Source organism: Anabrus simplex, chromosome 4 (genome assembly GCF_040414725.1).
Source record: "Anabrus simplex isolate iqAnaSimp1 chromosome 4, ASM4041472v1, whole genome shotgun sequence".
Classification (NCBI taxonomy): domain Eukaryota; kingdom Metazoa; phylum Arthropoda; class Insecta; order Orthoptera; family Tettigoniidae; genus Anabrus; species Anabrus simplex.
In genome coordinates this window covers 405,658,774-405,683,000 of record NC_090268.1, presented here as the reverse complement: position 1 = coordinate 405,683,000, position 24,227 = coordinate 405,658,774, and the positions used below count along the sequence as shown (strand labels likewise).

Here is a 24,227-nt window from a genome sequence, read left to right as displayed (position 1 = left end):
CGCACATGCTTGTCTCGCCTGCGGGAAGGAATTCCAGCCCTCGTCTTGTATTTTAAAAATGGCTGCGAGCCTCCCCACTGTGCAGGCAAGGTAAACGACCTCCAAGGCCTGGGCCGTGAAGCCCCTCGCACAAACAAAACAAAAACATAACCCAGTTTCAAACATGCAGAGCTCTACTCTACCTTAACCTTATCTCAATACATGACGAAAATCGCCACAATAAAATGAGTGAGGAAATCAACATACGTGTCTGCACTATCCAACGTCCGTGACAGACCGCCCTGGGTCTCGATTCTACCACCTGGAGTATTACACATTGTTATACATATCCATCTCGCCGTCCGCCTAATGCGACGTGTTCCAGTTAACCCTCAAGTCATGGGTTCAAGCCCTAGCTTGACATAGTAGCAAGGGTCGCAAATATATGTGACATCGCCTACGGGTTATACCCATTACCCTCACATTCAATCCAACACAATCTAAACATGGAGTAAACAATTAAATCCTGGCCGCATACGTGCTCTACATTGTGCAGTCGTATTCCCCTCCCCGCATAAGGGTACTCTATCATGATTAACCTATAAATACAAGCAGATATCGACAGAGGCCGGGCACTAAGAAACATTGATCTAAGCTCGTGCCTAAGCTTCCCTACGACTATGTGTACCGTCATACTATCATATGCTACCTTAATCCTTGCTTACCTATAGACAATCAAAATACAATTGTGTATACCTAACCTAGATTATATAAAGGAAATATCTTAATAAATGGCCTAATGTGCCGTAATCCTACTCCTTACTATTTTTACAAATTAATCACCGTATTTCTGCATAACAACCCCCCAACCCTACACATATATATTAATTATTGTTCACTTATCTATCATCTTGGAGACCTCCTTTCTCCCTCCGTCGGGGTTAAGCAATGCCTGCTCAGCCCATCATGGTAGCGATGTGGTCCTGGGTCGATCCTCTGCGTCCAGTCTCCATGGGTTGCTCGTTCATGAAGCCGTCTTCTTGAGGGATGGCTCGTTCATGAGGCCTTCTTCTTGAGGTTGCGGTCGGCAGGTCTCGTATCACACGTCTCTCGAAACACAGCACGAGTCTTCACTGGAATGAAATGCCTAATTTATTAACAGCACAGCATTCCCTGTACTTTTATTTAATTTTCGATGCAAACATCAGTACTGGCGATCCGCGACGTTAAAGTCATCGTTCCCCTTCATCTACTTAGTCGCGCACGAATGTATATAGGCAATATCTACTATCTGAGATCAACAACTTAATCAGTCAAACAAATTGTCACTATCTCATGCTTGACTGATTCATACCCATACGTATAGCAGGAATAGCACAAATGACTTTAGTTTATACTTGCACTTCGTCCGCACCTCACACTATATTTACGTGGTTACCCGTACCTCTTCATGATGAAGTCTACACGTACGGCATTGTCTACAGTCGGTTAATTAGGCACTTGCGACCTCACTTGTAAAGCGTCTAAATACAATCATGCGATTGAATAGTTACTGGAAAGTTTATGAATCACCGATTCACTGAATAAACCTTAGCACAACCGTATTAAAGTAATCACCCTCTTTGTCATAAGCAAAGGTTTCTGGCGCGAGCATCAGCAGAACGCGACACACACGGACAGCGGTCTTATCATGGACTGATCACCTCCTTCCACCTTCCTTGCTCTTATAGAATCCAGGAACCCACGCGACTCGCTGGGAAGTCCCGGGAAACAACTTGAAATTGGTATGTGGCCTCGAAACATTTTCTCACGGCAGTCGACCTCCCACATAGTTACTTATTCAATTATATATTAATAGACTTTGAGGCATCTATGGCTTCGGAAAATTCTGGTACTGATTCCCATCCTATTACTTTCTTGTAAAACCTTCAAATATAGGAGTTATGCCTCAATTTCCATAGCGTGGTGAGCCTGTCAGTTCCCGCTGAAATTCTCTGTTAGGGTGGCACGTCTCTCCCCCAGACAACACCCATCTCTCTTTCTTTCTTCCTCCTATATTCTTTCTTTATCGCACACGACCACGCCTTGCCTCGGGAATCCCCTTCTCGATTCCCGCTCTCCATATAGCATCACGCCCTCACAGTTAGCGTCCTGTTGCGCAATCTTTTATCAGCGTTAAATATCCATTCTTATAACCAACAGAATGGTACATTTGCTTCCCCACACACTAAAGAAAAATATGAAAAAATCATATTTTTTTGTATTTTTCTTTGCGTTGGATATTTAACGCTCGCGTGGGTATTTCTTTCATTCAGAGCCATCCTGTGGCATTTTCCGAACTTGTTCCAGTAGCTCCTCACGCTCCTTTCGAATTCTATAGTATGTATCCAACAAAGCCAAGAATTTTCTATTATTTCCCGAGCATTCAGTGCACTCCACTGCAGCCATTTCTAATATTGCGCTGCTCTGCGGCGAAACTTCGTCTACCATTCCTACGTTTAGGGACACTTCATTCGGATTGTGGTCAGGGCTTTCACTTTCATCGTCTTGCATCTCCGGTACTTCGTCTGCACCTCCCACGTCTTCTTCCTCTTCTTCTTCTTCGTCGTCCTCTTCTCCCTCCATCTCTTCATTCTCGATGTTGTCCTCGATTAGCATTTGTCCTCTGGGAATATAAATTTTAATATTGGCTGCATTGAATACCTTCTCAGTCCTACCGTCCAAGCTTCGTACCCTGTATGCATTGTTATCGTAACACTGAATTATACGATAAGGTCCCACATACAGTTCGGCAAACTTGTGATAAAATCTAGCTGACGGTTGACTGGGAGCAGGGCGACGAATGAGCACTAGTTCATTCACTCGCAATGGGCGGTGGAAACGCCTCCTTCTGGTTCGCCTCAATCTACGTTCCGCCTGCGCCCTCAGCTGTTCGGCCGCCCTCCTCACACACATCTCTTGTGACATTCTTGTGTCGGTGGGGCACGGTATAACACTTTGCCACGGGCGACAAGGGAAGATGTTGTGATGCAAAACTGAAGGAATTTGTGCCGTGGATTCGTGTCGTGTCGAATTGATGGACTCGGTTATGATAGGTATCACACTTAACCATTTATAATGTTCTCGCGGACAGTAGATACGACAGTACTTAGCAATCTCTCGCATTATTCTTTCACTTGGGTTTGCTTCAGGATGCCGTATGCTGGATAGCACATGTTTGATTCCCAGGCGTTCCAATTCTCTTTTAAAAATCTCAGAAGTGAACTGCGCACCGTGGTCCGATAACAAACTCTCAGGTTTCCCCATGGAAGGAATTATCTTGTTTTTCAACTGATTTAGCGCCGTCCGGGTATTCGCCTTCCGTACTGGACATAGTGTTACGTACTTACTGAAAACATCCATGCATACTAATATGTATTTCAAGCCTCTACTCGCTGCAGGAATTGGCCCATACCAATCTATTGCAAAAAGTTTTCTTGGCTCCGTAGGGAGTAACGGTTTCGGTTTTTGCTTTAATAGGTAGGGGTTTGGTTTCACCCTCTGGCATATATCGCAGGTCTTAAGTAGCTGCTGAACTGTAGTTCTCAACTTAGACCAAACGAAGGTCTCTTGTAGCGTCGCAGTAACCTTATCTATACCGGCATGTCCTGTGGCATGATGTGTAAGCCAAATTAATCCTGTCTGTAAATTCGAAGGTACCACTATCCGTAGCCGGGTGTGCTCTTCGTCCACAAATTTGTGTAACATGCCATTAAGGAAATGGTGGGATGCAGCCTTCTTCTCTGCTTCAATGTATTCTGGGGTTCCTTGTTGCAGTTCTTTCTTAAAATACTTCACCATGAGACTAGTGGCAGGGTCTTCTAATTGCTCATGCCCTATGTTTCGCAGCTGGTCTAAGACTTCCTGATCTTCCTGTCCCAGTGTTGTCAAGTTTATTGAGACTTCTGCCGGATTCGGATTACGGCTCAACGCATCTGCCAGTACATTCATTTTCCCCGGGCAGTGCTCAAAGGTTAAGTCAAATTGCTGGACATAAAGCGCCCATCTAGTAACGCGCCCACTCGCTAAATTTGTCTTTAATACAAAAGTAAGAGCCTTATGGTCTGTTCGGATTATGACAGGAAAACCATAAATATATTTCCTCCAATAGTTTAGAGCAGTGACTATTGACAACATCTCTAGCTCTGTCGTGGTGTACTTTCTTTCATGAGACCGTAGTTTTCGGCTCATGAAGGAGAGATATGTTATTGAGCTTTCTTTCTCGGGGGTTTCTTGATATAGTACAGCACCTATTCCCACTTCTGATGCATCTGTCTGTATTACGAATTTGCGAGTGTAATCGGGATATCCTAGTTTCACAGACTTTGCCAGCAGTCGTTTAGTATTCTGAAATGCTTGTTCATGTATCTTATCCCATTTCCAACGATTATTTACTTTCAATAGGTCTTGTAGTGGAGCGACCGTTTCCGTGTAACCTGGACAATGATTCGCGAAGAAGAGACATATACCCAAGAACTGTCTAATATGCTTCACACGAGTAGGTGTGGGAAAATTCTGTATCGCAGCTATCTTCGTGGGGTTAGGCCTTACACCTGTTCCATCCACTACATGGCCCAAAAATAAAACACTTCTCTGACAGAAATGAGACTTCTCGAAGTTTATCTTAAAGTTGCTCTTATTGAGGTCTTCCAATAGCATGTCTATCTTCTTTAAGTGCTCATCCAGGGTCTTTGAACCTATTATTAAATCATCCACATATTTGAGAGTAAACGCCTTTACTTCCGGGCTTAGGTTCGCTTCCAGAGCACGGATAAGAGCGGAATTTGAGGTTTTTAACCCGAATGGGAGACAATTAAAGCGATACGTCTGGTTATCGAACATGAAGCCCGTCAGCATGCTTGTTGCAGGGTCTAAGACAATATGGAAGAACGACGAGGTCAAATCGAACGTACTAAAGTACTCCATATCACCGAATTTTGTCAATAAGTCCTTTATAGCCGGGGCACACTCATATTCGGGCACTAAGCGGCCATTTAATATACGCGCATCCAAACACAGGCGTATCGAACCGTTGGCCTTAGGAACCGTACAGATGGGGTTCAGGAACGGCGTGGCCGCCTTTGATATTATGCCGTTTCTCTCCATGTCCTCTATTATAACTTTGACTTGGGAAAAGAATTTTTCCGGTATGGGATATGGTTTCTGCTTATATGGTTCCCAATTTGTTACGTTCAAACGGTATTGAAAGTTAGGAATTCTTCCTGGCTTCGAACCAAAAACTGTCGCATGCCGCTCCAAGATATCTTGTAATCTCTTCTTGTCTTCCTCCCCAATTTTAGCTTCCGCGATTTTCTGTGGCTTTATCGCCTCGAAATTTTCTCTCTCTGTTTCGTCCTCTAAGTGGGCTACCATAATCTCACACTTCTGAAAAATCCCTTTGTAATCCTCGCATTCGAACGCTGGCCTGTCCTCATATTCACTCATGTTCCCGTCCTCTGCTGCAGTTAGCCAGATTCTTTCCTCCTGGTGGTAATCCTCATTCTGATTCATCTTAACTTCTTCGGGTATCGGACTTAAGTGTAATCTAATAACATTGTTACCCATGTCAATATTTGCCTGATGTTCACGAAGAAAATCTGCTCCTAATATCAGGTTATACTCCATTTTCGTGAGCACTACGCACGGGTGAGATATGACTGATCTGCCTATTTCAATGTCCACTAAGACTTGTTCCTTGCATACAGTTGTCTTATCTGGTACGATCCCTCTGACTTTCAGCTTAGCGATAGGAATGGAAGGAACTCGTGTTCTAGTCTTTATTTCTGACAGCAATGCTTGAGAAATGACACTGATTGATGCGCCTGTGTCTACGAGGATACGTGTCTTTAAACCATGTACACGTGCATATATTATTGGTAATTCTTTAACTGTCTTGACGTCAATTTTAATGTGGTCGTCTAATAAGTCCTCAGGTTTTATTACCCAACTGTCTACTGTCACCGTCATCCATCCTTCTTCACTGTTCTCCCCTTCATGGTTTAGGCTATCTCCATTTGTGGACCTTGTAGTTTTTTTTTAGCTCCCGCGCTCCCCCTGCTATATTCAGGCGCGTGAGGGTTCAAGTTACACCCTCGGTTTTCGTTAATGTGTTGTTGCATTTCCAGACTCTGGGCACCACACTGTATCGGACTCGCCTGCTGAATGGCATTCCTCCATTTCTCTGAATTGTTACGTTCTTGCTCTAGCTTGTTCACATATTGCCTATGTTCTCTCTCACGTTCCGACTCACAAGGTCTGTAATCATTTCTGTGCTGTTGGTAGTCCCGCCTTCGATTCTGGTTCCAGTCAGAGTAAGGTTTTCTCGCCACGTTCCTTCCCTCGTACCGTGGACGATATTGTCTATCTGGCGGTCCAGGGTTATGACCTGCTGGCGAAACGTCTCTCCTTTCTTTGTAATTTCTATATCTTTGCTGATTATTCCTATACCAGGGTCTTCCATTCGATCCCCTTTGCTGCTGGTTTTGTCCTTCCTCTCTCATCCATCTTGATGTCTGGGTACCCGAGTCCTGAATTTCTTGCCGGCTATTTCTTCCGTGTGTGTGTTCTTCAGGCATCACCTCCAGCGTGTTTATCGCTTCAGTGTGCCGAATACGAGGCTGACTCTGTACCGAAGTTTGATCTAATTGCCTTAAAATTGTTTCAGCCTCACTGGCTGTATCGACGTTGGCGGCGATCAAGATTCTTTGCACCTCGACCGGTAGCTGTTTCATGATGGTTGTAATAACTTCTTTCTCTGGAGGTGGGTGGTCTAGTTCCCGCATTTTAATTAGCTGTGAAATAAAAAAATCATTAAAGCGCGTGGGCAGCGTGCTGGCATATCGTCTAGCGTATAGCTCCAGTCTTAAATTCTGTTGGACCGAGAGGCTCCAGTATCTCCTGAGAAAGGCTTCCTTAAAGTCCTCATAAGACTGGAAGGTGTTCTTGAAAGCAGTCATCCACTGAGATACAGTCCCTCCTAAAAACCTCTCTACTGTTCTAAGTCTTTTCTCTTTAGGTATCCGACAATCTTCCATATACTCTTCAATCTCCCTGAGAAATGAACGGGGAGTGCATTCGCCATTAGCTAAGAACTTCTTAGGTTTGTCCTCGTTTGATCTCACTATATTATACACGGGAATGATATTGCCATTCTCCGGCATTGAACTCGGTCTCATTGGCTTCTGTATATTCAAGGATTCGTTAACCGCCGCTGGCTCACTTAGGGGATTGCCCTCTACCTTAATTTCTACCGGCACCTTTATTTCGTTTGATGACATCAGCGCCCCTTCTCCTTTTCCTCCTTGATACTCATAAGAATTTTTCTGTTCTAGTTGCTGCTTCATTTGTCCTACTTGAAGTTCTAACCCTGACATTCGGGCAATCACTTTCGTCTCGGTTTGTTCTACTCGATCTTCAAGAATAATCATTTTTGCCTTCGTCTTTTCTTCAATTCATTCCATCCTGTCAGCTACCTTCTCATTTACTGCTCCTATCCTAGAATCCATCTTCTTTTCCAACAATACCAGGCCAGAGCTAGTTTCATCTATCTCCCTCTTTATTTCATCTATGTCCACAGTGTATGCTTTTAACTTCTTCTCTACCAGAACTTCATTATTAAGGGTCCTTTCCTCTAGCGTCCCCACTACTTTTTTTAATGTAGCAATTTGTTCCCCTGTTACGTTTTCCATGTTTGACACCTGCCTCCTCAATTCCTCTGTGGTTTCCAGGCAGCACATGCGCACGCTTTCTATTTTCTCATCTAATTCCCCGAGCCGCGTCTGCGTCTGCTGATTGTCCGCCATTAACCGGTCTAATTTAGCATTCGTGTGCTCTTCTAAAGCCATTAATTGTTCTTTCGTACGGGCTTCTAGTCCTATTAACTGCTCCTCAGTTTTATTTATCTGTTTTTCACTTACGTCAATAACCTGTGATTTTACAGCGGCTATCTGTGTTTCTACCTCGGCCATCTGAGCCTTTAACTCCACTTTCTGCTCTTCCCTGACTTCAGCGATCTGCGCTTTGACTTGTCCTAGCTCCTCCATCAATAACTCCCGAAAACTTTCTAACGTCAGAGACATTTATTACGATGAGAATACGCCAACCCTTCCGGAGAGAAATCTGAGGTCTTTCTCCACACGACATCATAACTCCAATTTTCATTAAATTTCTATCCATCAACTTATGCTCTGTCACTATACATATGAACCACAAAATTGACAAATTTTGAACAAATGCAAATAATATGTTGTTTACTTTGACCGAAATAAAGGTGTAATCTGATAAAATGGTTTATCTGAAAGAAAATCATCCTCACAAAGATCAATAAACCTATCATTATTTTTGACAACAATCTCCTGTACCTATACTCGCCATTATTAAATATGCGCTAAGATTCGGACAGATTCAATGCCAAACTCTAGCTTCTCTGTCCTGGTTCCTCATTTACCAAAGAAAACTCATAATTAATGATCTACTCATTCAGCCACGTTTTGTATCCTAACTTGGATATTCGTAGCGTCTGCATCTTATACTCTCATCACACACAACTAAAGCAAATTAGTACATTATCGGCGATATTGTTAACCTCCCTCATGATACTCTCGCCACACGCCTTTGGGGGCCATTTTATATGTACCCTATAGGGCACATTAATATTGCAGGATGATACCTACCTGTTCTTCTGTTCTTGCATACGTGCACCAGCTCAGCTACCTTCGGCAGAGAAGGGTCGATAATTTGGGTTCATATGACGAGAGGATCATGGGTGACTTAATACTACATTAAACTACGAAATGAGGAACACAAACGCACCTACTGACATTTTGAGCACAAGTTGTGTATTCTTAACTCAACATTTCTTTTCCTTTATATTACAATTTATTGCACCAATCGTGCTAAAATGGATGCCCAACAGGCTCATATCATGAATAAGATAAACCTCAAACAAAGAAAATTATTCGCTATCTGGTTGGTTTGTCGTGTGGAGACTATATAAGTGAACTCAAGAAACAAATGTGCTCTTATACGGAACAGCCGCGCTGTACCTGCACATGAAGTATATGATGCTAGGGTGAGAACTTGTCATGCAGAAATAACGCCACTAAAGGATCCCCACATATATTTGGGAAAATGCCCACACAAGATAATAAGTTTGAACCTACGACTACAGACATAATCTTTCTAATCTCGCATGAAATATCACTCCTTTGTGGATATGAACCAAGGTCCATTCAAACAAACATTATATTTACAAAATTTACGGCTTAAACAAGTTTTCTTAGTGCCTCGTTTCATCTACCGCCCTACCATTATAAACAAAGTTAAATAAAGTATGAGAGAAAGAGGGAATGAATGAATGTACCCTCGCACATGCTTGTCTCGCCTGCGGGAAGGAATTCCAGCCCTCGTCTTGTATTTTAAAAATGGCTGCGAGCCTCCCCACTGTGCAGGCAAGGTAAACGACCTCCAAGGCCTGGGCCGTGAAGCCCCTCGCACAAACAAAACAAAAACATAACCCAGTTTCAAACATGCAGAGCTCTACTCTACCTTAACCTTATCTCAATACATGACGAAAATCGCCACAATAAAATGAGTGAGGAAATCAACATACGTGTCTGCACTATCCAACGTCCGTGACAGACCGCCCTGGGTCTCGATTCTACCACCTGGAGTATTACACATTGTTATACATATCCATCTCGCCGTCCGCCTAATGCGACGTGTTCCAGTTAACCCTCAAGTCATGGGTTCAAGCCCTAGCTTGACATAGTAGCAAGGGTCGCAAATATATGTGACATCGCCTACGGGTTATACCCATTACCCTCACATTCAATCCAACACAATCTAAACATGGAGTAAACAATTAAATCCTGGCCGCATACGTGCTCTACATTGTGCAGTCGTATTCCCCTCCCCGCATAAGGGTACTCTATCATGATTAACCTATAAATACAAGCAGATATCGACAGAGGCCGGGCACTAAGAAACATTGATCTAAGCTCGTGCCTAAGCTTCCCTACGACTATGTGTACCGTCATACTATCATATGCTACCTTAATCCTTGCTTACCTATAGACAATCAAAATACAATTGTGTATACCTAACCTAGATTATATAAAGGAAATATCTTAATAAATGGCCTAATGTGCCGTAATCCTACTCCTTACTATTTTTACAAATTAATCACCGTATTTCTGCATAACAACCCCCCAACCCTACACATATATATTAATTATTGTTCACTTATCTATCATCTTGGAGACCTCCTTTCTCCCTCCGTCGGGGTTAAGCAATGCCTGCTCAGCCCATCATGGTAGCGATGTGGTCCTGGGTCGATCCTCTGCGTCCAGTCTCCATGGGTTGCTCGTTCATGAAGCCGTCTTCTTGAGGGATGGCTCGTTCATGAGGCCTTCTTCTTGAGGTTGCGGTCGGCAGGTCTCGTATCACACGTCTCTCGAAACACAGCACGAGTCTTCACTGGAATGAAATGCCTAATTTATTAACAGCACAGCATTCCCTGTACTTTTATTTAATTTTCGATGCAAACATCAGTACTGGCGATCCGCGACGTTAAAGTCATCGTTCCCCTTCATCTACTTAGTCGCGCACGAATGTATATAGGCAATATCTACTATCTGAGATCAACAACTTAATCAGTCAAACAAATTGTCACTATCTCATGCTTGACTGATTCATACCCATACGTATAGCAAGAATAGCACAAATGACTTTAGTTTATACTTGCACTTCGTCCGCACCTCACACTATATTTACGTGGTTACCCGTACCTCTTCATGATGAAGTCTACACGTACGGCATTGTCTACAGTCGGTTAATTAGGCACTTGCGACCTCACTTGTAAAGCGTCTAAATACAATCATGCGATTGAATAGTTACTGGAAAGTTTATGAATCACCGATTCACTGAATAAACCTTAGCACAACCGTATTAAAGTAATCACCCTCTTTATCATAAGCAAAGGTTTCTGGCGCGAGCATCAGCAGAACGCGACACACACGGACAGCGGTCTTATCATGGACTGATCACCTCCTTCCACCTTCCTTGCTCTTATAGAATCCAGGAACCCACGCGACTCGCTGGGAAGTCCCGGGAAACAACTTGAAATTGGTATGTGGCCTCGAAACATTTTCTCACGGCAGTCGACCTCCCACATAGTTACTTATTCAATTATATATTAATAGACTTTGAGGCATCTATGGCTTCGGAAAATTCTGGTACTGATTCCCATCCTATTACTTTCTTGTAAAACCTTCAAATATAGGAGTTATGCCTCAATTTCCATAGCGTGGTGAGCCTGTCAGTTCCCGCTGAAATTCTCTGTTAGGGTGGCACGTCTCTCCCCCAGACAACACCCATCTCTCTTTCTTTCTTCCTCCTATATTCTTTCTTTATCGCACACGACCACGCCTTGCCTCGGGAATCCCCTTCTCGATTCCCGCTCTCCATATAGCATCACGCCCTCACAGTTAGCGTCCTGTTGCGCAATCTTTTATCAGCGTTAAATATCCATTCTTATAACCAACAGAATGGTACACCCAGTGGGATCAGTCTTCAGTAGTGAACAAACATCTAGCTGAGAATCCTTCCAAACGAGTACAAGGATTTGATCTTCCAAGACGACAGTGGAGAATCATCAATCGAATAAGAACTGGACAAGGCAGATGTGGTTCTGTTGTGTAAATGGGGTTGGACTAGCTCTGCAGATTGTGATTGTGGTGTCTCTTCTCAGTCAATCCACCACATTGTTGCTGACTGCCCAATTCGAGCTTTCAAAGGAACGCTAATGGACATTCACCGCACATCCGATGAAGCAGTTGATTGGGTCAAAATGCTAGACCTAGAGTTATAGTATTGTACGGACTTGTGACTATGCACATTTATCCTAAACTACACTGACTGACAGTGACAATGCAACACCAAGGAGGAGTGGTTCGAAAGGGATGAAAGTTGGGGAAAAAACAGAGACGGCACGGACGAATAATTGATTTTTATTTCAAACCGATATGCAGGTTACACAATGCGCACGGCATAGACTCGGTAGGATGTAGGACCAGCGCGAGCGGCGATGCACGCAGAAACACGTCGAGGTACAGAGTCAATAAGAGTGTGGATGGTGTCCTGAGGGATGGTTCTCCATTCTCTGTCAACCATTTGCCACAGTTGGTCGTCCGTACGAGGCTGGGGCAGAGTTTGCAAACGGCGTCCAATGAGATCCCACACGTGTTCGATTGGTGAGAGATCTGGAGAGTACGCTGGCCACGGAAGCATCTGTACACCTCGTAGAGCCTGTTGGGAGATGCGAGCAGTGTGTGGGCGGGCATTATCCTGCTGAAACAGAGCATTGGGCAGCCCCTGAAGGTGCGGGAGTGCTACCGGCCGCAGCACATGCTGCACGTAGCGGTGGGCATTTAACGTGCCTTGAATACGCACTAGAGGTGACGTGGAATCATACACAATAGCGCCCCAAACCATGATGCCGCGTTGTCTAGTAGTAGGGCGCTCCACAGTTAATGCCGGATTTGACCTTTCTCCACGCCGATGCCACACTCGTCTGCGGTGACTATCACTGACAGAACAGAAGCGTGACTCATCGGAGAACACGACTTTCCGCCATTCCCTCATCCAAGTCGCTCTAGCCCGGCACCATGCCAGGCGTGCACGTCTATGCTGTGGAGTCAATGGTAGTCTTCTGAGCAGACGCCGGGAGTGCAGGCCTCCTTCAACCAATCGACGGGAAATTGTTCTGGTCGATATTGGAACAGCCAGGGTGTCTTGCACATGCTGAAGAATGGCGGTTGACGTGGCGTGCGGGGCTGCCACCGCTTGGCGGCGGATGCGCCGATCCTCGCGTGCTGACGTCACTCGGGCTGCGCCTGGACCCCTCGCACGTGCCACATGTCCCTGCGCCAACCATCTTCGCCACAGGCGCTGCACCGTGGACACATCCCTATGGGTATCGGCTGCAATTTGACGAAGCGACCAACCTGCCCTTCTCAGCCCGATCACCATACCCCTCGTAAAGTCGTCTGTCTGCTGGAAATGCCTCCGTTGACGGCGGCCTGGCATTCTTAGCTATACACTTGTCCTGTGGCACACGACAACACGTTCTACAATGACTGTCGGCTGAGAAATCACGGTACGAAGTGGGCCATTCCCCAACGCCGTGTCCCATTTATCGTTCGCTACGTGCGCAGCACAGCGGCGCATTTCACATCATGAGCATACCACAGTGACGTCAGTCTACCCTGCAATTGGCATAAAGTTCTGACCACTCCTTCTTGGTGTTGCATTTGCTCTGTCAGTCAGTGTAAATGCATGTGTGTACATAGATTCATCATACGATAAATAATAAAAAATTATTTTTACCATGTTGAAAATGGACTGGTGTTAATTTTTTGTCTAAAATATGCAGTGTTTCACTTTTTTAGCCAGTGGGTGTATTTCATTACAGTAGTTCTAATTGCCACCAAAGACACAATAAAGCTGGATGAGAAATGCATTTGATTAGAGCTTTGCAGAGTTTCCAATCCTGAGACAATATACTGTCAATAATATGTTTTTCCAGTTCTTGATTGGATTTAATCCTAGAGCCAAATACCGTATTTCCTCGTGTATTAGACCCCTGTGACTTTTCGAGACAAGGAAAATAAAAAATGAAAGCTCAAATATAAGATCCCTCCCAACGTAATTCGTCAGAGGAAAAAGATTCCGCTTCAAAGTGGGTACAGGCCGCACTGCAGCTCCGATGACATTACACATATTGGTGAATATTTTCGTACATCCGACACGCGCATTGAACACACACATCAAAATCATGTGGTACGTCTGTTTTTTAGTTTAGAAATGTTCACCTCCGTAGTGTACTGCAGCTCTGATGATGTCTCACAAATACATGAACAGTTTCATATGTGTGACCTGCACATTGCAAGCACACGTCAGTTCTGTGATATGTCTGTGTTTTATAGTTAACAATGTCCATCAGTGTAATGGTTAGCACAATTAGCTGCCATTCTCGTGGGCCCAAGTTCGATTCCCGGTACTGCCAGAGATTTAAGAATGGCAGGAAGGTTAGTATGTGGTAAAATCGTACATGCAGCTCGCCTCCATTGGGGGCGTGCCTGAAAAAGAGCTGCACCATCTCTGGAAGAGGACATGAATTTACTTCAGTTCAAAAATTTTCAGAGTTGCTGCCATTAATATAGCAGGCAAGATCATTTAATATCCTGTAACTCAGGCCAATATAGGTATTTTTTTTTTTTTTTTAGAAGTAGGTTTAAAACTTGATAAAAACAATCCAATTATAACAATTGTTTACTTATCAACATTCTTTCCAAATAATATGATGTCAGTTTTATGTCTTTATTTATTTTTTATTTATTTATTTATTTATTTATTTATTTATTTATTTATTTATTTATTTATCATCATCATTGAACATCTGGCACTATCCGGGCACCTAAACAGTGTGGTCTTTCCACTTCAATTACAGCTATTTAGGTAACCCTGGTGTGATTAATGTAGAGAACTAGCATGAAATACACATAAAAATAAAGGTCTGACTTTCAAACAGCTGCAGTTATCCAAAGAATGCTCCCAGTCACTATGTATCACCTTTTTTAAATTAATAAACTTCATTGTTTGTCTGCATTGAACCAAGATTACAACTTTTTATTATAATTTTGGGTCCACCTTATTCAATACATAAATTGTTACAATGTTATAAAGTTATAATGTATCAATTTTGGAGGTATAACTCGTAACATTTGCTAGTGATCAGCTATTGGGTTGGCATGCTTTCTACAACACGGCTTTATTCAGAAGGGCTGGCTTCTGCTACACATATACCAGCTGGGAAAATACAGAGACCATCTGTAGAAACCATTTTTGAATAGATTCTCACTGTTTGTATTCTGTAATCGGGAACTGTCTAATTTTAAAAGTTTAAAAAAGACCAGGATCTCGGATGCTCTTGATGGCAGTGAAGTTGACGTTATTTGGGATGACAACACCGGTAGCAGCAAAGAGGGAAGTTGGTGGCATGAGACAATGATAATTCAAATGAAAGCAGTGATTAGATTTACTGTGCGATAGGCCTACTGCTCAACTGACGGAGACAAATGACTGGCCATTAGGTTCTTTTTCATTCTTTTGTATTAGTATTGCATAATATACGATAAATAAAACTGTATGGTTTATCTCTTTTCTCCACGGGATCGAGTATGAAGTGAGATGAATCTTCGTAGTGAGTTTTTACGTCTGGATTCTCTTCCTGACGTCACCCTCATCAGAGGAGGTAATGAGATGAAACAAATTACATGATATAAGAATAAATAAAACTGCTGGGCTGAGTGACTCAGTCGGTTGAGGCGCTGGCCTTCTGACCCAAACTTGCAAGGTTCGATCCTGGCTCATTCTGGTGGTATTTGCAAGTGCTCAAATACGTCAGCCTCATGTCGATAGATATACTGGCACGTAAAAGAACTCCTGCAGGACTAAATTCTGGCACCCCGGCGTCGTTGAAAACCTTAAAAAATAGTTAGTGGGTCGTAAAGCAAATAACATTATTATTATTATTATTATTATTATTATTATTATTATTATTATTATTATTATTATTATTATTATTATTAATACTACAGAAAATATGGCTTAACTAAAGCCAATGTTCAGTGTTCGTGTGAAGCCAAAGATAGCTTAAAAATGCGTACTGAGGAAAAGAAAAATCTTTAATTCAGAGAAATTACGGTACGGTACATTACAATGCAGATTGTTTTATATTTCCTATATAATTTTTGAAACATGCAGTACAGTATGAGCAAATATAGCAAACACTTATAACTATCATGTACTACATAAGAACTCGGAAAATATTAATACAATTGGGTTTTGATATTAAAAAAGGTGTTTTCAGTGGTATGGCTGGGTTTGGAAGAGAGTATTTATAGAACTCCGGTCCATCCGTTTTTTTTGTTATCCACTTGACCTTCCACCACATTAAGCCAGATAGCTGAGAGTGTAGTGTATAAAAAAAACTTGTACAAATTTCAATGGATGGTCCAAATCTTAATAAAATGTTCCTTCAGGATATGAATAATTTATTAGATGATGATCCAGATGCTCCTATTTTGGAGAATATTGGATTTGTGGCTTGCATACAGTTCACAATTCATAAGTGGCAGTAGAAGAAACCCAATGAGATATTGCACAGTTCTTCGTTCTCTTCACTTCTTTTTTGCTATGTTCCTTCTAGAAGTGCTGATTATACACATTTGGGTTCAAACGTATTTCCTTTGAAATATTGTGCTATATGATGGCTTGAAAATTCAAGTCATTAAACGTGCTAAAGATGTCCTACCCAATGTTGACAAATATGTGGAAGGAGCAAAACGATACAAGAAAATTCCAAACTGTAATGGCTTCAAACTTGTATCAACTTCAAATTAAAGACAAGCTTCTCAAGGCCAAGTTATCATTTTTATTATCACTTGTTAGAGATTTAGAACCATTCATAAAACTGTTTCAGATGGATCCTTCATTTGCACCATTCCTATATGAATCTGTCATAGTAACAATGAAAAATGTAATGACACCGTTTGTTAAGTTTGGGAGTCATTGCAGTCTTCAGAAAACGTCCTCAAAATTAATCTAGATAGTAAAGAAAATATGCCTTCATCTAAAGTTGACGTAGGTTATGCTGCAAGAGCAGCACTTCGTGGCACTTCTGGATTAAATGATTAGTGTTTCGCACAGATTGTCTGAGAGGAGTGGTAGCTTTGTTCAAGAAGTTACTGGAACGGTAGTGTTTCGCACAGATTGTCTGAGAGGAGTGGTAGCTTTGTTCAAGAAGTTACTGGAACGGTCACCTCCGGTATATAAACTGACTAAAAGATTTTTTTGTTTTGATCCAATTGTAACCAAGCAACCTCTACCTCTAAGCAGCAAATAGCTAACCATTTTATATGTCTTTGCTGAACCCCCTGTGGGTGGGTGACACAGATGAAGAATATACCCATGGTATCCCCTGCCTATCGTAAGAGGTGACTAAAAGGGGCGACCAAGGTATTAGAACCATGAAACTATTTGTGATTAGTACCACCACGCGGGGAACACCATGGGTCACTTTTACTTGCGCGTAGTACCACTATCTTAGATGCAAAATAGATTTGTGATAAGTAGTAACAGAGTGCATTGCCGGCTTTTACAGTACCTGTGATTAGTACCACTTTAGGAGCGACACCAGGGTTCTGACTTGCCTATAATTTTTTTTTTTTAATGAAAGAAATGCTAATTGTTCAGGGCGTTGACCTATAGAGATCTTTTGCCCTTACTTGCACCATGTGATATGAACCTGTATGTAATTGGAATGGAGGAAGTGTAGAGTGTTGAATGTGAGAATAGGAACATTAAGGACGACACAAACACCCAGTCCCCAGGCCAGGTATATTAATCATTTATAATTAAAAACTGCTGACCCACCCGGGAATCAAACCTGGTGCCCCCGGGTGACAGGCGGACGCGTTACCCCCTACACCACGGGGCCAACTTGCCTATGATAAGTACCCTCTTTGTGATTAACACCACGGGATAGTGCGAGTCCCTGTGGTTAGTACACGTATGTGATGAACACCATAGGTTTGCATTGCCTGTAAATGGCACCGCAATGTGCGAAACACCATAGGTCTGTATTACATGTGCGAATTTCATTACCTCTGAGTAGTACCTTAATGTGTGGAATACCATGAGTCTACGCTACTTTTAATTAGTACCGTAACATGACAAATACCATGGTTCTACTTTCCTAGTGATAAGTACCATTATAAGGGGCTGAAGACTTGGATTTTGGACTTCTTTAGACTACAAGCATCATTGATTCAGTATTATGCTATAGAAGCAGTCCCTTGGTCAGTAATACTATTGTTTTATGCCAGTTTCTGTGAATGTGAGGCATTGTGGGTCGGATCCACTGGTTGTTTTAAATTCATATCCATCCCTTCATTCATCATCCTCATGTTTTTAATTCTGGTCAGTGGAGGATTTTGTACTTTTAATTTGTCATTGCATTTAGTCTCAATTCGTACCTTTAGGGGCCGATGACCTAGATGTTAGGCCCCTTTAAACAACAAGCATCATAATCATAATATCTTTGCTGAAAACAAATGAATGTTTTGTAATGAAGCTAGCTCTCTCTCTCTCTCTCTCTCTCTCCTAGTGTTTATCCCAAACTATCGGGTCTGCTGTTTTGCTACGTCTCCTCTATTTCGTTCTATTGCTGACATCTTCAGGTTTGAAACCGACATCGTGCATGTCTGCCTTGATATTGTCAGTCCGCCACTTCAAAGGCCTTCCATGTGGTTGTATTCCTCCGGGATCAACTTGGAGAGCTGTTTTAGCAAGTGAGCCATCCTTCCTTCTCATAACATGACTGTACCAGCGGACATGCACTTCCCTCACTTTCTCCACAATTGGAGCGTTGCCAAGCCTTTGTCGAACATCTGCCTTTTGCTATGTGTCACATCAACTCAGTCCAAGAGTCCATCGAAGCACCTTCATTTCCATTGTATGAAGAGTCTGCACATGCTTTTTTTGTCATTGGACGACATTCTGCCCCGTAAATAGCTGCTGGGTGTACCACGGTCTTGTACATTTTTTGCCTTTAGATGGTGAGGCATCTTTTTATCGCAGAGGACTCCGGTAACTTGTCTCCACTTGAGCCAAGCTTCATTTACCCGCACTCGGGTATCAAAAGTGGCATCACAGTGACAACCGACCCTAGGTATTTAAAATGCATGGTTTTCTGCAAGTCTTGATTATTGATCCTTATGGTCCCACTAGTTTGGGGGCCACATTCTAGGTATTCGGTTTTCTGGGTGTTGAGGTGGAGTTTTCTAAGGCTAATTTGTCGCTCCAAGCTTGTGTCTGGCATTGGAGTCCAAGGCGTGTTTGTTGGGCAAGTACCACATCATCCGCATAAAGAAGGGTCCCGGGATGCGATGTCTGTATGTCAGCCGTTGCTGTATCCAAGCAGAGGATGAGTAATAATGATGATAGAGCTGAGCCCTGATGTACACCCACGGTGATATCAAAAGGGCGGGAAGATTCCAGCTGGACTCTGGACCACACTAATTGTATTGTGATATATAAGTTGTACCCAGCTTACTTCGTTTTCCGGAACTTCATGACTACGAAGAGCTTGCCAGATGAGATCATGTGGGACTCGGTTGAATGCTTTTTCTAGGTCCAGAGTTGAATAGGGCGGTATGTTGAGCAGACGCTCACGTCTCCTTTACCCTTTCAAATTGGAACTGTCATGCTAATTGTCCATGCATGGGGAAGTTTGTTCTTGATGATCTGGTTGAAGAGTGTGGCAAGGAATTCTGCAGCGGGCTTGCCACGCATTTTCCAGATTTCTGCTGGTATGTCATCTGGGCCAGTTGCTTTTCCATTCTTCATCTTCTTTATGGTAATCATTACTTCCTCTGCCATAATCAAAGGCACGGTTCCATAGACAAGATCAGAACTTGCAATCGGTGGATGATCAAATTCTTTGTTGCTGATATCTGCAAAATACTCTGACCGTCGTTGAAGGATAGCTTGTTGGTCCTGTAGTAATTTGTTGTCAGTTCCCTTGATATGCATGACATATCCAATGTCCTGGGTTGAACGGTTATGGAACATCGCAAGGCAATAAACTTTATTTTCTCTTGCTGGTGTGTCAAGCTGGTAACAACGATCTTTTCACTGCTGATTTCAGCAGTTTATATCTCTGAAGGTCAGTATCCAGGCGTGTCTTCCAAGCCTTAAAGGCTACCTTTTTCTCCTTGATAGCTTGTTGGACTTCATCATCCTACCACCAGGTCTGTTTAACAGTGTAATGAAGCAAGTAATGAAGCTAATACCAAAATTTACTCATTCAGGACAAATATTTCAGGTGCCCTATGGGAATCAACATCTATATCATCGCAATGAAGCTATTCGTATACAAAAGGAGTTCACTTCTGTTGCTGAGAAGATACCTTCAAAAAAGCAGAGAATTCTTTGTCTCACATATAAAATTAATCTGTTTTACTTTGAAATAACTATACAAAGCCGTGAAGCAGCCTGAGACACACTCTGAACAATGACGCAGGCATTCCGAGGCATCTGCATCCAAACTGGCCAATCATTGGATTGAACTACAAGATAGAGCTCCATCAACAGCTGACAGTTCCAAGCACATCTCATACATGTAATTGTTTAGATTTCTCCATTCTAGAACATATTCATTGCTTAAAAAATCCTGAGCATCAAAGAAAATTTCCATCATAACATTACCTTCACCTGTGTTCACATAAAATGTTTGTTTCTGAGGTTTCAATTTGGATTTCCAATCTCATGACTGACATTAAGTCTCCAGGTCATAAAACTTGCAACAGGTTTAATTATCACTGTGACTATGTCCAGAAAAGGAATTTTTGTATCAACCACAGTGATGTACATCTCATGTAAATTATATTTGTCTTTCTTCGAGTTCAGAAATGTTTTGAAACAAGTGTTCAAAACAAAAATTTGTGGGTGAAATTTTAAATAATTTTTGTAACACTTCCAGCTGATTCCTCCTCAGTACAATTTAGAACGACTCCCTTTGTACAAACATACATACATACATACATACATACATACATGCTGTGAACACATTCAAAGTTATTTCCCATTGCTGATGGTTGCCCACTGTACAGTTCAGTGACATTCTCACAATCATATCAAAGACACCTATTGCTACCTCACCATAGCTGTCAAGCATTCTTAATATCTTCAGAGGAGTTTTGTAGGGCAAGAAACAATATTCATGCCAACAATACCCGTGATGAAATTTGTTCGACCGAGCGAGTGGCTGGGTGGTTTGGGTCATGTAGCTGTCAGCTCACATTCGGGAGGTAGTGGGTTCGAACCCCACTGTCGGCAGCCCTAAAGACTGTTTTCCGTGGTTTCCTATTTTCAGACCAGGCAAATGATGGGGCTGTACCTTAAGACCACAGTCGCTTCCTTCCTACTCCTAGCCCTATCCTATCCCATCGTCGCCATGCCACATGACATGCTGTGGCTGTGCAACATAAAGTAAAATGTAAATTGAAATTTGTTTGGAAGTGATGTGTAATTTAAAACCATCCTGTGCTCTATTATTCATTTCATCTTGTATATTTCATGGTTTCTGAAGATAATTAAACAAAGCATGAACACACTGAAGAAAAGAGGGTATAGCAAATAACAGAAAATATTAATTATTCTATATATTTTTTATTTTATGAATTCTTGTCTTATTTCAGCCAAGAATGATCCATTTGACCCATTTGGAGATGGAGGTAACCGTTCTGGAGCTAAGACGCCAGTTGATGTAAGTTACTTCTATCATATTTTGAACAGCTTTTGCATCATGTAGCGGTTTGCACATTTATCTGGAAGTTAGGTTGAAAACGCATACAACTTTCATTTATGTGCAATCTGGGAGAATATTCTTGAGTTTAGCTATGCCAAAGATGGAGAGACAGTTATCGCTCTTATCTAGGACCTTGCTCCTATCGGGGACGCCACTGTAAGAATCAAGATGGCTACACTTCAAGATGAATCTATATGTGCACGATGCTATACAAAAAATTTGTTGTAATATAATCTATGTATATATTTATAACATATATGATGCTTCCAGTCCAGCTATCACAGAATTTTTAAACATTTCCCAAGGTAGCAAGTTGTTGGTACTGACTTTGAGTCGCACGCAAGCAACTCAACAGCAAGTTCCTTAGGTAGCCGTAATCATTACGGCAACATCGTTTGATGCTGCCATGCAGTTATTTATGGGCTCAAGTTCCAATAGTCCAACATATTTTTACCTTCTAAATGTTACTCGGTAGGGTACTAGAGGTGATAGTACATATTTCCTAATCATTAGTGTGTGTGTGTGTGTGTAAAAAGCTTGGGTTCTATTCCAAATCTATAGGCGACGCACAGTTTTACGCCCTTGTTCATGGTGATTCGTTCACCGAATTAGGATGTTAAGGTTATAATTCTTTGATTTCATAACAACTTGCTAATAAGTATGTGTATAATAAAGTGAGATAAATGCTTGCTGGTTAATACTCTAACCTTGTCTTGGAAACAGAAACTAACTAGGCCTACTTATTAAATAAGCAACAATAAATTGAATTCAAAATAAAATTAATGATCCTACGCCGCATGCAGTGGCATTAATTATGAATATAAACTTTACCTTCTCCATAACGCGCATCATCATAAAAAATATTATTTATTGAAATTAAACACAATGTGTACATATGTGTTAAAAGTTACAATTTGTCATTATTTTCTTTTGGTACATCACTTCATTGTTTTTTTTGTTACCAGTCTTTGGTAAGTGTGCTGATGCGTTGTGTTTGTTCAGTACAGTTCATCAGGTGGTACCTAGGACACGTCATTCCGCAGAGACGGCAGATACATTCTTCGTTTGGGGCAAGAAATCTGTTGTTTAGGCATATTTTCCCATGGAATCCGTGGGCACCGAAGCGTGTGTATACATGGCGTAGTTTGTAGTTTGGGGCCTTCCATTCACTGTTCTTCATAACTTCCGTTTCGTAGAAACCTTCAGGTATCTCCTTTCTTTAAAGATGGCAGTCGATGCGGCGGTGTCTGGTAGCCCGAATGTTTGTTTGATGTCTTCCAGAAAGAATGTTTCGTCTGCCATTATGTATGCCATTCGATTCTCTCTTTTCATGTTTGAAACAGTTAGTTTGTGCCATATCAATTGTATCCCATACGTAACTACCGGGGCCACTTTAAGCTTGAATAGTGCCATTGCAGTGTTCACTGAGAGGTTCTCCGGCTTGGGGATCTCGTACATTGCTTTGGTTGCTGCCGCTGCTTTTTCCTTTATGTGCAGTGTGAAGGTTGAGCCTGTGGTCTGCAGTGTGATACCCAGGTATTTAAATGATGACACGATCTCGAGTTGTTCATTTCCGTTACGGAAAACGTCATATGTTGCCAGTTTTCCTCCCCTTCTAAATTTCATAACTTTTGTCTTAGCACTGTTGATGGTTAGCGAGTTTTTATCCACCCATGCTCTGAGGTTATTGAATGCAGTCTGTATATACGTGGGATCCCTGGATATCAGCGTCATGTCGTCTGCATACATAATTAGTTTGACCCTTTCGGGTCCCCAGTACGTTGATGATGTCTGATCGTAAAAAATATAAAAAATTATACCCTGTAGTGGGAATTATTTGGTAAGATACATAACCTGTATCTTAACTTTTGTGTCCAAGTTACAATTTGTGTTTCTATTGTCTACAACAATTTCTGAGTTTTATTTTATAGCTAATTAATTTTAACATTTCTTCGTATGTATAGATTTCAGTCCTAATTCTGTTTTTGACCTGAACTTCCACATTACAGCTTAATAAGACTCTGATATTGTACTCTAGTAATACAATTCCAAAAGGAGTAGTGCTAAACAAACAAAAACACCAGGGAACACGTATACCACCACGCTAAATTTCACTATATTTTCATTAACCGTATTACCAATGCAATAAAAATATATCTTCTGCATAACAATACTGTCGTTCGTTGGTAGCACGCAAGGAAGTACTTAACTTCTAGTTTGCAAAACTTCAGCCTACGCATCTGGCTGTTTATCTGACAGTCGTAGTACAGGCCCTCAGTTCTTCATACTATGACTGATGGATATTTGGCAAACACTTTCACTGTTACAATCTTCTTTGAAGAAAGATACTCCTTGTTTTCATATAATGTGATGGTTCCAAATTAAAGACCTTCTCTAGTTATGTATTGATATAAGGAAACTTTCTTAATTTTAGTACCACCTACTTCCATGTTGAAAACTGCAGAATGAGGTTATTTGGAAAGAAAAATAAAAATAAAAAGAGAAGTAATACTTCTCACCTGGACAGAAAATAATAGAATAGAGATTGAGAACTATCATTAAACTTCAACTTGAAAAAGAACTTTATGATTTTCAAAGTAACAGGGCAGCAGCTGGCCTAGTATTTGTTGTTAGGATGATAATGGAGAAACACTGGGTCGGAGGGAGGGAGGAAGGAAGGAAGGAAGGAAGGAAGGAAAAGATGTGATCTTGATCTTCATGGGTATCATAGAAGTATCATAGAAATTATAACTTGTACATAGTCAATTGCCCACTG

At 41.8% G+C, this 24,227-nt stretch overlaps 1 protein-coding gene across 2 annotated transcripts in view; it reads left to right on the top strand.

Annotated features, from left to right (window-relative positions):
* Eps-15 (Epidermal growth factor receptor pathway substrate clone 15) overlaps positions 1-24,227 on the top strand; it is a 555,588-nt gene that overhangs the window by 451,514 nt on the left and 79,847 nt on the right. For both annotated transcript variants that reach the window (XM_067145864.2, XM_067145865.2), the window contains exon 17: positions 21,342-21,409. In XM_067145864.2, coding sequence (XP_067001965.2) covers positions 21,342-21,409 — 68 coding nt within the window. The remainder of the gene's footprint in view (positions 1-21,341; positions 21,410-24,227) is intronic.